The sequence below is a fragment of the Heterodontus francisci genome, chromosome 12 (assembly GCF_036365525.1).
Source record: "Heterodontus francisci isolate sHetFra1 chromosome 12, sHetFra1.hap1, whole genome shotgun sequence".
In the NCBI taxonomy this organism is placed as follows: Eukaryota; Metazoa; Chordata; class Chondrichthyes; order Heterodontiformes; family Heterodontidae; genus Heterodontus; species Heterodontus francisci.
In genome coordinates, this window is record NC_090382.1 from 104,164,773 (window position 1) to 104,177,779 (window position 13,007).

Genomic DNA, 13,007 nt, shown 5'->3' on the forward strand with positions numbered 1-13,007 from the left:
TGGTATTATCTTCATAATTTGATCAAATTGCATGGAGTTTCTGAATGCAATGTTCCAACATGTTAAAGCTGGAAAGCTATCCACTACTTAAGTTGTGAGATCTTAACCTTTAATTTGTTATACTTGTTGAAGGGGCGTAAGCAGCTTCATTCATTTAAAAATTACTTGGCTATGCAGACTGAGGTTTGGCTCACTGCTAGTGTTCTAGTCTTGGAGTCAGGAACTTATGGGTTCAAGCTCTACTTCAAACAGCCACAGCTGAGAATTCCAGTCTCTGAAGAGTAGATTGATAGCTAATGGTGTACTTGCATGTAATGGGAATGAAGTGTTCCTGTTGAAACCACCAGAGATTTAGCCTCTAAATAATGGGGTGACATCCAGCCAGGTAATTGTGCCCAATTTGCATGGTGTGGTGACCCCAGCCACTAGTCAGGCCTGCCTGCTGTTCATAAAGAGGATTTGCATTACAGAAACAAGTCACATGTAGAAGCAGTAGGAGAAAATGAATGCATCTAGAGTTGAAAGAGATGGTCGGCACAGAGCAAGAGAATGAGAACAGAAAGTGCGGGAGGTACTCAATAGGTCTGGCCGTATTGATGTTTCTCTCTACAAAGTTAACATTTCAGGTCTATGACCCTTAACTCTATTTCTCGCTACATAGATGCTGCCACACCTGCTGAGTATTTCCAGCACTTTCTGTTCACATTTCAGAGTTCCAGTAGCTGCAGTGTTTTGCTCTTATTTTAGAGCAAAGTGGTTCAAAGTTAAAATATTAAAGGACCAGCTCTCAATCAATAGCCAATTCTCCAGGAAACTACTGAAGGACATTCAAGATTGAGACACAAATGCAACTTGATATAATTTATAGTCAAAACTAATTTATGTTAATAAGATTCAGGTCTGGGGGTTGATGCCCCAATCACTTCTGTAATGTGCTTTTGAGTGGTTTCTGAAAGATGTGAAGCATTATATGAACATAGCTTTTCCTTTCAAATGTGTAAAAACTGGTAAGGTAACCAAAGCAAAAACATCAGGGCTATGACAAAGTTAGACGCCATGGTGGAAATTACTGCACTGAAAGAATGGGAGCGTTAACGTACTGTAAGTGAGCTTTGAATGGCCTTGCCCCACACGCTTAAAACGCCAGGAAACATAGTAAACCAGCAAGAAATACAAGCAATGAATCCTTACTCCCCTACATAAAAGCTGAATGGCACATTGTAGGAACATAGGAACAAGAGGCCATTCACCACTTGGGTCTGTCCCGCTTTCAATTCGATCATGGTTAATCTGTACCTCAATGCCATTTACACACCTTTATTCCATATTCTTTGAAACCTTTAACCAATAAAAATCTATGTGGAAGGACCAAATTGAAATGTACTTTTGGAAGGAAATGATTTAAATTTACCAGCACTCTGAGAAGTGTGGCTCAGCTACAATCTAGCCCATGACTCCCAGGTGCACATCTCTTGCGCATTAGTTCCTCCTTTTGAATTCCATGGGCCTGCTGAACACTATCCTTGGCAGCATTCCACTGTGATCAATGATTCCTACATGGGAACACCAAGCTGTTAATTGTGCTGGGGATTCCAACAGGAAATAACTCTCGTTTTACTCGCGCCCTTGAAGCCTTATGGGCATTTCTGCGCGACCAGAATGCCCTCTGGCAAGTCAGATAACATTTTATAAAAGGGCCATGAGACATTGATTACTTAACAATTCTATGGGATGAGATTAGAATGTGTCTCTTCTGCAGTCCTAGTGTTGAGATTGGTACACTCTGCAATGAAGTGACTTTTATAAGAACTGAAGAATGGAGATAGGAAAATTGAGAGAATCAAGAAATGCACTAATGTACCACCATTCGGAAGGTCATTTAGTTTGTTATCGAAGCTCTTGTTACAATTTCTGCTCAACTATGAAAAAAACTTGCATTTTTACAGTGCCTTTCATTGATGTAGAATTTCAGTGTAGATCTAATAAATTATATTTGAAGTGCAGTCACAGTTTTGCACACAGGAAGATGCCTTAAACAGCAAAGATAAATAATAAACTTAGTAATTTAATCCTGTTGGTCAATGGACAAATGCTGACTAGGAAACTGGAAAAATTCCCTGAGCACAGTACAATTGGAACACTCACATCTACCTTGGGCAGGTAGACCGTAACAACTCAGCTCAAAATCAGGACTTCAGTATGGCACTGAAGTGCAAAGCTAGACTACATTCTGAATTCCTGGAGTAGGGATGGAACTCAACAATGACAAATCTGAGAGCATCATCAACTGAGCCAAGCTGACACTCTTTACCCCATGGCCAAAAGTAAAACAATCTTCTGGGCTCCTGTTCCCAACTTCAGACAAAAATTGGTGGTGTCGTAAATAGTGAGGAGGAAAGCCTTAAATTACAGGATGATATAGATGAGCTGGTAAGATGGGCAGAGCAGTGGCAAATGGAATTTAATCCCGAGAAGTGTGAGGAAATGCATTTTGTGAGAACTAACAAGGCAAGGGAATATACAATGGATGGTAGGATTCGAGGAAGTACAGAGGGTCAGAAGGACCTTGGTGTACTTGTCCATAGATCACTGAAGGCAACAGCACAAGTAGATAAGGTGGTTAGGAAGGCATATGGGATACTTGCTCTTATATTCTATGCCTCAGCTAATAAAAGCATAGAATATAAGAGCAGGGAGGTTATGACGGATAAATAAAAGCAAAATACTGCGGATGCTGGAAATCCGAAATAAAACAAGAAATGCTTGAAATACTCAGCAGGTCTGGCAGCATCTGTGGAGAGAAGCAGAGTTAATGTTTCAGGTCAGTGACTCTTCTTCAGAACTGGCAAATATTAGAAATGTTGAAAGGTTATAAGCAAGTAAAGCAGGGGTGGGGCAAGAGATAACAAAGGAGAAGGCGTAGATAGGACAAAATCACAGAATAGCTGACCAGAAGGTCGTGGAGCAAAGGCAAACAATATGTTAATGGTGTGTTGAAAGACAAAGCATTAGTACAGATAGGGTGTTAACGGACTGAAAATTGAACAGCCGCAAGTACAAACATGAAAAAAAAGCAGCGGGTAAGCAAACTGAACAAACTATGAAATAAAATAAAACAAAAAAAATATTAAAGAAAAAACAGTAAAATGGGAGCCAGTTATGCTGTGAAATTATTGAACTCTATGTTCAGTCCAGTAGGCTGTAGTGTGTCTAATCGGTAAATGAGATGTTGTTCCTCGAGCTTGCGTTGATGTTCACTGGAACACTGCAGCAATCCCAGGACAGAGATGTGAACATGAGAGCCGGGGGGAGTGGGGGAAGTGTTGAAATGGCAAGCAACCGGAAGCTCAGGGTCCTGCTTGCGGACTGAGCGGAGGTGTTCCGCAAAGCGGTCACCCAGTCTGCATTTGGTCTCCCCAATGTAGAGAAGAGCACATTGTGAACAGCGAATACAGTATACAAAGAACAAAGAAAATTACAGCACAGGAACAGGCCCTTCGGCCCTCCAAGCCTGCGCCGATCCAGATCCTCTATCTAAACCTGTCGCCTATTTTCTAAGGGTCTGTATCTCTTTGCTTCCTGCCCATTCATGTATCTGTCTAGATGCATCTTAAAAGACGCTATCGTGCCCACGTCTACCACCTCCGCTGGCAACGCGTTCCAGGCACCCACCACCCTCTGCGTAAAGAACTTTCCACGCATATCCCCCCTAAACTTTTCCCCTCTCACTTTGAACTCGTGAGACCTAGTAATTGAATCCCCCACTCTGGGAAAAAGCTTCTTGCTATCCACCCTGTCTATACCCCTCATGATTTTGTACACTGTTGATTTTGTATACTACATTAAAAGTACAAGTAAATCGTTGCTTCACCTGAAAGGTGCGCTTGGGGCCTGGGATAGTGAGGAGAGAGGAGGTAAATCGGCAGGTATTACACCTCTTGCGATTGCAGGGTAAGGTGCCATGGGAAGGTGACCAGGTGATGGGGGTAATGGAGGAGTGGACCAGGGTGTCATGGAGGGAACGATCCCTTTGGAATGCTGACAGGGGAAGGGAGAGGAAGATGCGTTTGGTAGTGGCATCACGCTGGAGGTGGCAGAAATGGCGGAGGATGATCCTTTGGATATGGAGGCTGATGGGGTGGAAAGAGAGGACAAGGGGAACCCTGTCACAGTTCTGCGAGGGAGGAGAAGGGGTGAGGGTAGAGGTGCGGGAAATGGGCCGGACACGGTCGAGGGCCCTGTCAACCACAATGGGGGGGAAAGCCTCGGTTGAGGAAAAAGACAGATCAGAAGTGCCGTCATAGAAAGTAGCATCATCAGAGCAGATGCGTCGGAGACAGAGAAACTGGGAGAATGGAATGGAGTCCTTACAGGAGACAGGGTGTGAAGAAGTGCAGTCAAGGTAGCTGTGGGAGTCGGTGGGCTTATAATGGATATTAGTAAACAGCCTATCACCAGAGATGGAGATGGAGATGGAGATACAGAAGTCGAGGAAGGGAAGGGAAGTGTTGGAGATAGACCATGTGAAGTTGAGAGAAGGGTGGAAATTAGAAGCAAAGTTGATAAAGTTTTCCAGTTCGGGGCGGGAGCAGGAAACGGCACCGATACAGTCATCAATGTACTGGAGAGAGAGTTGGGGGAAGGGGCCTGAGTAGGACTGGAACAAGGAATGTTCAACATATCCCACAAAAAGACAGGCATAAATAGGACCCATGCAGGTACCCATAGCAACACCTTTTACTTGAAGGAAGTGCGTGGAGTTGAAGGAGAAGTTGCTCAATGTGAGAACAAGTTCAGCCAGGCGGAGGAGGGTGGTGGTGGATGGGGACTGGTTGGGCCTCTGTTCAAGGAAGAAGCGGAGAGCCTTCAAACCATCCTGATGGGGGATGGAAGTGTAGAGAGATTGGATGTCCATAGTGAAGAGGCGGCAGTTGGGGCCAGGATACTGGAAACTGTCAAAATGACGTAGGGCATCAGAAGAGTCACGGATGTAGGTGGGAAGAGACTGGACCAAGGGAGAAAAGAGAGAGTCAAGACAGGAAGAAATAAGTTCAGTGGGGCAGGAGCAGGCTGACACAATGGGTCTGCCGGGACAGTCCTGTTTATGGATTTTGGGAAGGAGGTAGAAGCGGGCTGTCGAGGGTTGTGGAACAAGAGGTTGGAAGCTGTAGAGGGAAGATCTCCAGAGGAGATGAGGTCAGTGACAGTCCTGTAGACAGTAGCTTGATGCTCAGTGGTGGGGTCATGGTCCAGAGGGAGGTAGGAAGAAGTGTCAGAGTTGGCGCTGAGCCTCTGCAAGGTAGAGGTCAGTACGCTAAACAGCAGCAGCAGCACCACCCTTCTCTGCAGGTTTGACGACCATGTCGGGGTTATACCTGAGAGAACGGAGTGCCGCAAGTTCAGAGGGGGACAGGTTAGAGTGAGTGAGGTGGGCACAGAAATTGAGATGACCAATGTATCGCCGACAGTTTTCAATGAAAAGATCAAGAGCGGGTAAGAGGCTGGGGGAGGGTCCAGCTACAGGGAGAATGCTGGAGGCGGGTGAATGGGTCTGCTGATCGGGGGGAGGACTCCTGGTCAAAGAAGTGAGCCCGGAGGTGGAGGCAACGGAAGAGCTCAACGTCATGCCGAGCACGAAATTCATTGAGGTGGGGGCGTAAGGGGATAAAACGGAGACCTTTGCTGAGTACAGAACATTCAGCGTCAGAGAGGGAGAGGTCAGAGGATATAGTAAATACATGCCAAGGGGTCAGATCAGAACGTTATGATGGAGCTGTATAAAACACTAGTTAGGCCACAGCTGGAGTACTATGTACAGTTCTGGTCACCACACTATCGGAAGGATGTGATGCACTGGAGAGAGTGCAGAGGAGATTCACCAGGATGTTGCCTGGGCTGGAGCATTTCAGCTATGAAGAGAGACTGGACAGGCTCGGTTGTTTTCCTTAGAGCAGAGAAGGCTGAGGGGGGACCTGATTGAGGTATACAAAATTATGAGGAGCATTGATAGGAAAGATAGGAAGAAACTTTTTCCCTTAGTGGAGGTGTCAATAACCAGGGGGCATAGATTTAAGGTAAGGGGCAGGAGGTTTAGAGGGGATTTGAGGAAAAAAAATTTCACCCAGAGGACGGTTGGAATCTGGAACACACTGCCTGAAGGGGTGGTAGAGGCAGGAACCCTCACAACATTTAAGTAGTATTTAGATGTGCACTTGAATCGCCATAGCATACAAGGCTACGGGCCAAGTGCTGGAAAATGGGATTAGAATAGATAGGTGCTTGAAGGCCGGCACAGACACAATGGGCCGAAGGGCTGTATGACTATGACTCAAAAAGGACATGAGCAGTTTCTATGCTTATAAATGCCCAATTCTGTCAATTATGACAGATTTTACTCCAAAAATTTTGAAAGAATTAGAGGCTTAAGGGATTGCAATCTCTCTGCTGTCCCCTTCTCTCCACCCTTTTCCTTTCACTAGTCTCCAAGTACAATGTATGCATGGACCTAGAGTTGCTAGCCCAGTGAAAAAAAAATTGCTAGATGTTAAACACTTAAAACTCAGAACAGCACTTTATTAACTTTAAAAACTTTACATATCAGCCATTATCAGCAAGTTACTGCTTAGTACTGCTAGTTGATTAGTTAACAGGACAGCTATACTATGTAAGTAAACTAGTGTTGATCCTCTTCAATGTGGAGCATGACAGAACAGAGATACCTTAAACGGGACTGAGTCCAGCTTTATTCCTCGGTCTAATTTTTTGTACATAAATAAACCATCACTGACCATTCACCACCCAAATAGAGAGCTTAAGATATTACATATTTACAACATTAAACAAAGGTACAATTTCAAGTAATCAACCACAAGCCCTGCAAGAAATAGCCTTGCTGCCTAGTATAGGGTATGACTAGATTGCATGAAGTGGTGAAGTCACATTATACAACAGCTGAAGGTCAACTCCAAGCTACTATTAATATAGCTGCATTGAAACAAGGACCACTGACTGGACCCACTGGCAACTTAAAAACATACTCAGCTATTTCAAATGCTTACCAACTCTGGATTACATTTCAGAAAAAGTGCTGCGTGATTACACCCAGTTTCTCTGTGTCACTTTGTCCAAAAGCAGGCTGGCAATTTATTTGAATATTGAATGTCACTCAAGTAGAGTGACTGTAGAAGGAATTGCAAACCAAGGACCAGTATCTTTCTACCAAAGACTTGCTATTTATTAGACTTATTTTTACCCATAAACTTCAGGCTTCAATAAGTTAAGCTTGCTCTTGAACAGGTCTCCTAACCACTCAGAGACAATGATCTTCACTGACCAAATTCCAGGCTTCATTTCTCTGTGTGATTAATGTACATCCAGTGCACATGACTCCAAAACTAATTTATGGTTAAAATTTAACATTTAACCCAAGACCTTGTTATTTAGTAACAATGTTACCCTTTCTAAAAGTACTTAAAATGAAACTGTTGAGCGAGAGAGAGAGACGTGAAGAAATACACTATTATACTTCTAGATTGGCTGCTATCTTTGTTAACAGTCCAGCTGTTTGGAAGTTGATTTTTCTTGACAAGTGGTTGTGAAACCAGAACAGTTTATTCTCCCAGACATCAACTGCCACCTGATCAGAAAACCCCGCAGAACTATTTACAATCCAATCAAATGTACAGTTGGTTTTATGAAGCTTGCTCACAAATAGGATTACAATGATAATGGACATTCATAAAATTAATATACATAATCTAAAGGGGAATTTATTTATAAATACACATTTTAAAATTCAAGACAACCCAATTTTTAAAAATATAGGGAAAACAACTTAGTTGATGGAGGAAGATTGTTTCTGTGGTATACAACGATCCGTTTGTGGTATATGATGATTTCCTTCAACACACGCCAGTTGAATAATAAGCCATCTGATCCAGAGCAACAACCAGAATCTCATTCCACTCAAAATGTCCTCTGCCTGGAGACATGGATTCAGACCTCATGTCCTCAGAACTGCAGAGCTCAAAGTACATTTGTGTTCCCTGTAAAAACAAATGATTCATACAGAAAATGCTATTTATACATACATGTTACAGCAAATATTGAATGGAGAGTTCAATAAACACAGCAGATGGAATTAACCAATATTGGTGATGTTGTGCCAAACTACAAACTGCATCATTTGATTAGGAATGAAATTAACAAATCTTGAACAGTTCAAAATGCAATGCAAACCATTTGGTTAGAAAAGGATATTCAACCATATACGATATTATAGAAGATACAAGCAGCATATTAATGCCTGTTTGCTCGAAGGCAACAAGTTACTTGGCACATTACTTGACCACTTACCACACTGCCAGCATGAATCCATGAAGTAGGCTGATTACAGATCACTGTGTTGAAGGACTCAAATACCAGCACTATTTAACATTAGAGAGAGTCAGGCAGCCTTTTTAAAGTCAGAATTGTGGAATAAGGGGGTCAGGAAAAATAATTGAAGCAAGCACTATAAATGGGTCAGGAGACAATTAGGCAGGGTTGGTGTATGGAATTAATTAGAAAGGTGGCAGGCTTGTTTCTGCCTTCACTTGTTCCTAAAGCCTCTTGCCTTTTAAGTGGGAAACTTAATTTCATTCATCAGGTCCCATCTTATTCTAGAAATATATAATCTTCAAACATGCTGCAGATTTAATGAAACCAGTTATTTTATAATGCCTGTATAACACTCGCTGTCCTTAGGACCAATATCCCAACAATGATTATACACAAGATCCAGTGGCTCTGGTCTTTGCCTACACAGAACAAATGATCTTCACATATAACAGGTCTTGGGTATCAGCACATGCATCCTGCAAGCAAAAACTGTCTTTACTCGGGTAGGGCTGAACAACTTTTCTTCCTAGCTCCTTCCTTCCCACCTACCATACACCCCCCTCACCACACACCCACCCAACCCCTAGAGATCAAGAAGATGGCCTTCAGCAACATTTAAGACATTAGACCATGGTCTTCTACTTCCACCTCTCTTCAGTGAGGGATCAGGCTGGAGTGCCCATTATCCCCTTTAATGCCTACACTGACTACTGAACTACTTGCTGAAGCCACAAGGACAAGTTCAGACGATCATGGTGTATAGACCAGGACATCACTGTGGCAAAAATAATTTATTTCTGTACACTCCCAGCCCCACCAATTAAGTTAGCTTGCTCTTGAACTGAAAGATCAGCTTTGCCCATCCCAGAATCCAACCACTTTCCATAGGAAGGAGCAGGTTGGGTCCAAGTGACCTGGGCCCAGCAGTCAGTCCTCTTAAACTGTGCTGGTCTCAAATGAAATTCATGCTCAACTGCGTTCAAGCATTTCCTCTGGATAGCAAGTTGTTTGCAAAGACTCTCCCTATATGTGGGGAGGGTGACAGGGGGAAGTAAAAATCAATTCTGCCCACCAAGTAAGGGCAGACTGGTAAACAACACAAATAGTGACATGAGCTCTGCCTTAGTACCAGTTCAAAATTGTGCTCTGAATGTACTCAACCACAGCTCACTCAATTGGCCATAAAGTGCTGGCTGCTGACAACTGACACTACTGCATGCTCTGCAACCCAACAAACACCCATCCCCAAAACATGGGCAAAGCAACAAATATTTTGTTGGTCTGAATAAGGTCATGCAGGCAACCAGGGAAACATGTAAAGTGTGTAACGCGCCACACCATTGCCCCTCCCCTGTTGAAACAGTTGGCAAGGAAACTGGTCCCCACTGCTGGCAGCACCACCCACAAAGCCAATTTTATGCCCTAACCCCATCCTTACCCAATGACCTGAAAGCCTGCTGGCCCATGTCCCTCTCCTACATCTGGGAATAATCTCAGCCAGTTCGATCTCAGTACTGCATGCTATGCAAAAAACTATGAGCCCAAGTACGTATATACAAATGTCATGGTTTTTGACTGTCCCATAATTCAGGAAAGCAATTAAATTTAACCAAGTTCAAAAAAACTGCAAGAACATCTTTCCAAAGTGATCTACCTTCTCTCAGTGGTGTTGTGGGGGCAACATTCTCCTTCGCGGCATGTTTGAAAGCTTTGGCAGGATCAAAGCGCTTGGTGCCTTGAACCTTGCAACGCTGCTCTTGATATTTCTGCTCAGTTAGCCTCTCCTTGGATAGCTGGGCTCGAAGTTTTGTCAGCTCCTGCCAGGTACAATGACCAGATCAAACATTTACTTCCCATAAGTTAAGTCGCTGCACTTCCCAATTAAAAAGATGTTAATTCACATGAAATTCAAGTCAAAATGGAAAATACCATCTGTTCCAGATAGCAAACAGATTATTGAAAATTGCCAGGGCAAGGAAAGAAAACCAAGAATAAGAAGCCCCTCCCTCTAGTAGTATTGCAGCCAGTGACTTGGACATGTGGCTAATTGCACTTAAAATAAAGTAATAGACACTTGTTAGGCTTGTGATCTCAGTACTCATTTCACGTGCATACATTGTGTGACTTTAACCTGGCTGCGGGTTTGATGGTAAAAACGGCAAGACTAAAAGCAGAGTGAGTATTTTTTGATCCTTAAGTGTGGATACTGACTGGTGGTAGATGTTTAATATACACCTATGAAATACCCATATTACCCAAGTTTGCAAGGGGTTTCTACTAAAATGGTGTTGCTGTAGCAACACCTGTGTCCAATGAGCGATTTCTATTGGATAACAATGGTTTAGTATAGCAACTTACATTATTTTGAACATAAATACATATAGTATCGATACTCTCCATTATAATTTAGGATTTACAAGGAACTGAGCAGGTGAAGCTTGGAACAGAGTAGACATGCTACTTCACCGATAGCAAAAAAAAGTCAATGTGGTGTTCTACATCAAATGCTTATGGCCAGACTGCCGATTGACAGTATTTACTGAACATACGAACAAGGAGTAGGCGGCCATTCAGCCCCTCGGCTCTGACATTCAATAAGATCATGGCTGATCTGTTTGTGTTTCAAATTCCACACTCTCATATACCCCCATTACCCCTTGATTCCCTTGCCTAAGAATCTACCTCCGCCTTAAAAATATTCAATGTCCCCGTCTCCACCACCTTCTGAGGCAGAGGGTTCCAAAGTCGCACAACCCTCAGAAAAAAATTCTCTTCATCTCGGTCCTAAAACTGTGTCCCCTAACTTTAAAACAGTGCCCCCTAGTTCTGGACTCACCCACAATAGGAAACACCCTCTCCACATCCACCTGGTCAAGACTGTTCAAGATCTTAGATACTTCACTCAAGTCTCCCCTCACTCTTCTAAACTCCAGTGAAAACAAGCCCAGTCTGAAGCACTACCCAGTAACAAGGACTGAGGCAAAGTATATAGGTGCCCTTTGATTAGAATTCAGAAAATTCACTTGATGTAATTGGAGTTTTGTAGCTCAGTAGCTACAGTCTTGAAATTATGATGTAGCATTTTGGAAACTGACAGCTAAATCTTAGGAATATCAGTGGCAGGGGATGGGGGCATGGGAGAATTTATTGACCAGGCACTTTTTACATTCAGGCACTCAACACAAGTTCTGAAGTGACACTACTTACAACAGGACAGTTGTGTTTCCTCCCCACAGATTCCCACACTGTGGAACAAGCAAGCTTTAAAGTTGTACACAAACGGTCCAATAGTTACTTTTTCTTTAACAATGCTGCTCAGATAGTTGAGCTATTAAGAATCCTCAGGTCTGAGCCAAGTTAGCTGATCTTGGCTGAGGAAGAATCAGTCTCAGGACCTTAATCCTCATCCAGTCAGATTTGGCTCTGACATCCTCAGTCAAGCAGCCTCAGGGCAACACTGTTTAGGTTCACAACAATGACTACTGTGACAAGGTGTTGCAAGGCACTAGGACAACCCCACCATCTCCTCAACTGCAAGGGGTCAACGCAAGAGGACATTATAGTGCAACAGTTCCTCTAAATCAGCAGATAGAAGCCTGACCAAAGCTCTGTAGACAGATCAATAGGTTTCCAAACCAGCAAAGAAACTCTCCTTTGTATGTGGAGACTGAATGCGTGGAGATTCCCCAATTAGAAATGCTAATCTATAAAATGATAGATAGTTCAGGACAGATTACTTTGACATTTTACACAAGAGCAGTAACTGCCGTTGACCTGGTAAAGCTGGTTACCTGCTTCAGTTCCATATTTTCCTGCTTTAGCTTCATTACGTGTTTAATCTTTTGTTTCTGGTTTTGGTGACCAAGCAATTTGACGTAAGCTTCACTCAGTTTATTCAGCTCTTCCTGGGTTGCTCCATGTTCATTGAGGAGTGAATTCTTTTCCCTTTCAAATGAGTCAAGTTGCTCCTACTCACATAATAGTATGAAAAGCGGATTAAGTTCACTAGGAATTTCACATCAAGCAAATTGGCAATTTAAGATCCAAGTAAATGAACACCAACTCACCACAGACCAAGTACAAATCTCAAGGTGTGCAAAAACATTTGGTATATAGAGTACAGCTTGCTGGAGCCCCAAAGCAAGTTGTGTAGAATGATAGGAGACAAATGAACCCTCAACCACCCACTTAGATCTCTCTCAAATGAACAGTAGCAGGGACCAGGCATTTACCAAGAATAAGCCAGCAAGTTGCCAGCCACCCCTGACAGAGTCATCCCTTGCTCATTTCCTTACAAGCTCCCTGGTGTGCAGCAGTGGACAGGTTTACATTTACCAGGTTGAAGCGGGAGAAAGTGCTGTTTCCACGTCCAATGTTGAGACAAAACATAAGCAGACGAGTTTTTGCGGGCCCTACAACATTACCAAGCAGACACCAGATGCCCAGTACCTGAAGCAAAGAAGCTGCTAAAGGACTTGTATAATAGTCAAAATGAAGAACACGTGAAGGGCTCATGCACCTCAGCCTTCAGTTGAACAACTGGACTAGTCTATGATGTGGCAGGAACTCATTTATATAGCACCATTAACATATTAAATGTCCCAAGGTGCTTCACAGCAGCACAAACT

The 13,007-nt window shown here is 43.1% G+C and overlaps 1 protein-coding gene across 4 annotated transcripts in view; it reads right to left on the bottom strand.

Moving 5' to 3' along the window:
- Nucleotides 1-6,552: 6,552 nt before the first annotated feature.
- The window catches only part of hmmr (hyaluronan-mediated motility receptor (RHAMM)), a 59,478-nt gene continuing 53,023 nt past the window's right edge, over nucleotides 6,553-13,007 (bottom strand). For all 4 annotated transcript variants that reach the window (XM_068043988.1, XM_068043987.1, XM_068043986.1 and 1 more), the window contains 3 exons: nucleotides 12,171-12,347; nucleotides 10,034-10,196; nucleotides 6,553-8,045 (listed from right to left, as the gene is read on the bottom strand). In XM_068043988.1, the coding sequence (XP_067900089.1) occupies nucleotides 8,026-8,045; nucleotides 10,034-10,196; nucleotides 12,171-12,347 (360 nt within the window). In that variant the 3' untranslated portion in view covers nucleotides 6,553-8,025. The remainder of the gene's footprint in view (nucleotides 8,046-10,033; nucleotides 10,197-12,170; nucleotides 12,348-13,007) is intronic.